At 49.1% G+C, this 5,000-nt stretch overlaps 1 protein-coding gene across 1 annotated transcript in view; it reads left to right on the top strand.

Moving 5' to 3' along the window:
- Positions 1-5,000, top strand: part of LOC110511667 (UPF0606 protein KIAA1549L-like) — a 146,722-nt gene that overhangs the window by 58,418 nt on the left and 83,304 nt on the right. The window contains exon 2 of the mRNA XM_036963808.1: positions 582-929. Coding sequence (XP_036819703.1) covers positions 582-929 — 348 coding nt within the window. The remainder of the gene's footprint in view (positions 1-581; positions 930-5,000) is intronic.

The raw sequence follows: 5,000 nt of genomic DNA, 5'->3' as shown, positions 1-5,000 counted from the left end.
GCCAGCATTGACCCCTACATGGTTTAAGTAGCCAGCATTGACCCCTACATGGTTTAAGTAGCCAGCATTGACCCCTCCATGGTTTACGTAGCCAGCATTGACCCCTCCATGGTTTAAGTAGCCAGCATTGACCCCTCCATGGTTTAAGTAGCCAGCATTGACCCCTACATGGTTTAAGTAGCCAGCATTGACCCCTCCATGGTTTAAGTAGCCAGCATTGACCCCTCCATGGTTTAAGTAGCCAGCATTGACCCCTCCATGGTCTAAGTAGCCAGCATTGACCCCTCCATGGTTTAAGTAGCCAGCATTGACCCCTCCATGGTTTAAGTAGCCAGCATTGACCCCTCCATGGTTTAAGTAGACAGCATTGACCCCTCCATGGTTTAAGTAGCCAGCATTGACCCCTCCATGGTTTAAGTAGCCAGCATTGACCCCTCCATGGTTTAAGTAGCCAGCATTGACCCCTACATGGTTTAAGTAGCCAGCATTGACCCCTCCATGGTTTAAGTAGCCAGCATTGACCCCTCTATGGTTTAAGTAGCCAGCATTGACCCCTTGCTTCCCTTTTCGCTCTATTCCAGATGAGACGAACTACGACGCCTCTGGTTCTTCTGATGTACCCAATGACACAACAGCCTCCGCTTATCCCATTCACCCATTGGCCGGCTTGCTGTTGGTGGATGAGGAGCCTTTATCAGTCGTCCAACCAGATGGCAGGGCTGTGTCAGAGGGGGTGGGCCTGAGAGAGCAGCCTGCCTTCTCCTCCATACTGACCCTGCTGGCGGACAAACACCCACTGAGCCTGGTCCGATCCAAGGCCTCGCCAACCATCACCAAGGAAAACAACCAAACCAGCCTGTGGCCTTCGGTTGCTCCCTTCTCTTCTTCTTCTTCTGTGGAGCCGAGCAGAGACCTGTCTGACAGCTCAGGTTTGACTCCCAGCATGCTTCACCAGACCAGGGCGTCATCAATGTCAGTGTCATCAGTGGCAATGTCATCGCCATCATCACGATCATCATTAACAATGTCATCACCATCATCATCATCACCACCATCAGCAGCAGCAATATCATCATCATCACCACCATCATCATCATCATCAGCAATATCATCACTATCACCATCATCACCAGTATCATCACTATCACCAGCATCCTCATCTGAATGGTTAATAACAGCAGCCTTTGCTTTATCCTATGACATCTCAAGCCCGTCTAACCCTGTCAGTGTGACACAAACTGCTTCATCAGTGTCATCTGTGTTTCCTCTGAATAAAACATCATTGAATCCCCCAATCCAATCCAGCATTAGTTTAGATGTAGATATATTTACAGTCACAAAGAGCTTACCACTTCCCCTCTCTGACTCCACTCACCAATCACTGACTGGAGGAGTGACCACAGAGACCAGTGGCACCAAATCACAAGTCAGGACTCAGGACTCTGCAGCTCCAGCATCGCTTCAATCCCATGACTTGTATGGGACACAAAGGACAACATCGTCAAACAAAATAGACGCCAGCCCTTTCACAACATGGAAACCAGCAAAGACAGAACCAAACCACTCCACCTCTACTAGTGTTACCTCTGGAAATGTCCCTTTCAACGTTTCAGCCAGAACCATCCGATCATCACACAGTCGCCGGACCAGGACTGTTCTCACTAACAACAGAGAGACAAGCTCTTTACTTCTCTCCTCTCCTGTCCAGGACAGTCAAGCTAATCAAAGCCAACAGCGCGTATTACAAACTGTCCGCTCAGCATTGCTGTCACCTCCACCTACTCCCCCACAAGGATATTTAGTTCCTAGTCTCATCACAGGGGAATATATCAGTGCAACACCAAACAGGGCAAAAAGAGATAAGACATGGACAGGTAGTCAGACGGCTTTTATAAGAAGCACCTGGCCTGTAGCAGTTACCTCACTGCCTTCTCATGCTGTAGATTCAAGTGTGTCGCCGGCTGTGACGACCAGAATATCGGCAACATATTTCCCTATCTCATCTAACACCTTACCAACCTTGTCAGATACCGGCTCACCCCGCTCAGACACCACAGTGGCTAAGTTAACAGGCTCTTACTGGAGCACAGCATCTCCTCAGAGCTCAACATATCCCAGTGATTTAGTAACAGCCACAGGGCACACCAGCCCAAGCGCTCCTGACCCCAATAGGAATAATGATGAGGGAGGAAGAGCAGGAGGGGAAGTCAGCTTGGATTCAACTGCTCAGACAAGAAGTCACCCCCTCAGTTACTCCATTGTCACCTCTGTATCTGGAACACTGAGTGACTCCACTCTCAGTTCTGTATCTGGAACACTGAGTGACTCCACTCTCAGTTCTGAATCTGGAACACTGAGTGACTCCACTCTCAGCTCTGTATCTGGAACACTGAGTGACTCCACTCTCAGCTCTGTATCTGGAACACTGAGTGACTCCATTCTCAGCTCTGTATCTGGAACACTGAGTGACTCCATTCTCAGCTCTGTATCTGGAACACTGAGTGACTCCATTCTCAGCTCTGTATCTGGAACACTGAGTGACTCCACTCTCAGTTCTGTATCTGGAACACTGAGTGACTCCACTCTCAGCTCTGTATCTGGAACACTGAGTGACTCCACTCTCAGCTCTGTATCTGGAACACTGAGTGACTCCACTCTCAGCTCTGTATCTGGAACACTGAGTGACTCCATTCTCAGCTCTGTATCTGGAACACTGAGTGACTCGCCCATGTCTGCTAGTAGCGTAACCCTTGGAGAAGCAGGATTGACCCCTCTAACCTCGCTGACTCCTTCTTTGAATTCTGACACGGGCCTGATGTCACTTGCTGTCACTGATCCATCAACTTTAGCTCAGCACCTGACACGGGCGTTAACCTCTCCCACCCTGCATGCTAGTCCCTCAACAGTACCCCAGGTTCCCCAATTCACCCTCTCCATCATCCTGACCACCAAGCACCCTTACTTTAACCCAACTGTCTCTAGTCTCCACAGAACTGATGATGCACCGACCCAGTCTGGCTCTAGAGGAACCACATCTACACACAGACCTGTAGTGCTGTTAGCGACGCCTCGCGCTACCTCACCGTCAGCGACCCAGTTTCAAACAAGGCCATTGTATATTTCTGTTAGCACAGGGTCTGAGGTAGGTTCCCCTGATATGACCCCTGAAATGTCCCTAGATAAGTCAGCTGAAATGTCCCCTGTAAATTCCTCTGAAATGTCAACTGAAATGTTATCTGAAACGTCCCCTGATACAGCAGAGAGAGACATGTCCTCAACATGGACCTCACTGTTTGTCGGCTCACCCGATCCTACTGCGACAGGCGAGACAGATCACACTTTTCAAACACACTCCACAGCCCAGGTCCACTCCACAGCCCAGGTCCACTCCACATCCCAGGTCCACTCCACAGCCCAGGTCCACTCCACAGCCCAGGTCCACTCCACATCCCAGGTCCACTCCACATCCCAGGTCCACTCCACAGCCCAGGTCCACTCCACAGCCCAGGTCCACTCCAGTTCACCTGAACATCTGACACCACTTGATGCTTCTGCTGATATTACACACACGCCTGCTGAGAACACAGAGACTGGCTCAGTTTGGCCCCTTTCTGCTATAGTTGAGGATTCCTCCACTTACATCACAGACCTAAGTGTTCATGTTTATAAGGGAACACCCCCATTAATGAGTTCTCCAACACCCTCCTCTTATGTTACAGAGGACTCCTTGATTTCCAGAGGGACTGACTCTGAAGGTTCTCCTTATCCACGCCCCACTGATATCCCTGCATATGTTAACACTGCAGAGGCTGTTCCGACTCCTCTTAAACTTGTCTCCCACAGAACGAAAAGCACAACAAGGGGAAAAGATGTTCTCTCTACAATGTCAGAAAGTCCTACCGTCATGAGGGAATACCCTACTCCGTCACAGACACCATTAATAAGTGAGCATAGTTCTCTTTCTCATTCTGATACAGACAGGAAAATGGGCGTGTCCTCAACAACATGGTCTACATATTTTAACACCATAACCTCTGATACAGGAGGACTTTCCACTAAAAGCCTGGGACTCAATGGACGTAGAGGGTATCTTTCTCTACCATCTGTCTCCTCTCACTCACCTGATAGAGCATTCTCCCCTGGTGCAGCTACACTGATGTCAAATGGGAGAGAGGATACCTTTGTTGGACACACATCAGTCACATATTCTAAAGTGACACCATTACCCAAGCCCTGGAGTTTGACACCAGCCAATCTGGTGGCTTCTATATCCTCCACTACACAGAAGAGAACCACGGAGAACAACACTCCCCTGTTAGAGGGGGTAACATCAGCATTATCAGTGTCCATGCCAGAGAACAACACTCCCCTGTTAGAGGGGGTAACATCACCATTATCAGTGTCCATGCCAGTCTCTACCACACCTGATAACTCTGTGACTATTTCAGCCGTCATCTACATCTCATCTGCCCATCAGAGCAAGTATACAGCGTCTGAGAGGAATGTAAGTGTTAGCACGTCGGAGTCTGTCACTATTTCTGACGCAACAGTTCTGAATACCCCTGCACCCCATGAACATGTCATTATGGATACGGGACATACTAACTCAACAATGAACGTACAAGTAGACTTGCCATCATCACCCTCATCATCATCATCATCACTATCATTATCATCCTCACCATCGTCATCGTCATCACCATCATCTTCATCACCATCTTCACGATCATCATCATCACCATTTTCATCATCAGCAGCAGCAGCGATATCTTCATCACCATTGTCTTCATCATCTTCCGCCTTGTTATCAATGACATCGTCATCATCCGTCGTGTCACACCAATCTCACATCACCAGTGTGTCCAGTCCCACCACAGCTCCCAGTCTGTCCTCCCTCTCCATGGACCGTTCTGATTCAACATCATCATCCACTTCTGGGTTGACTGTGATTTCACCATCCCCATCAAGTGTCTTCCCCTCCACTGGTATGACGTCATCAC

Source organism: Oncorhynchus mykiss, chromosome 26 (genome assembly GCF_013265735.2).
Source record: "Oncorhynchus mykiss isolate Arlee chromosome 26, USDA_OmykA_1.1, whole genome shotgun sequence".
NCBI classification, from domain to species: Eukaryota; Metazoa; Chordata; class Actinopteri; order Salmoniformes; family Salmonidae; genus Oncorhynchus; species Oncorhynchus mykiss.
This window is presented reverse-complemented; position numbering and strand designations above follow the sequence as displayed.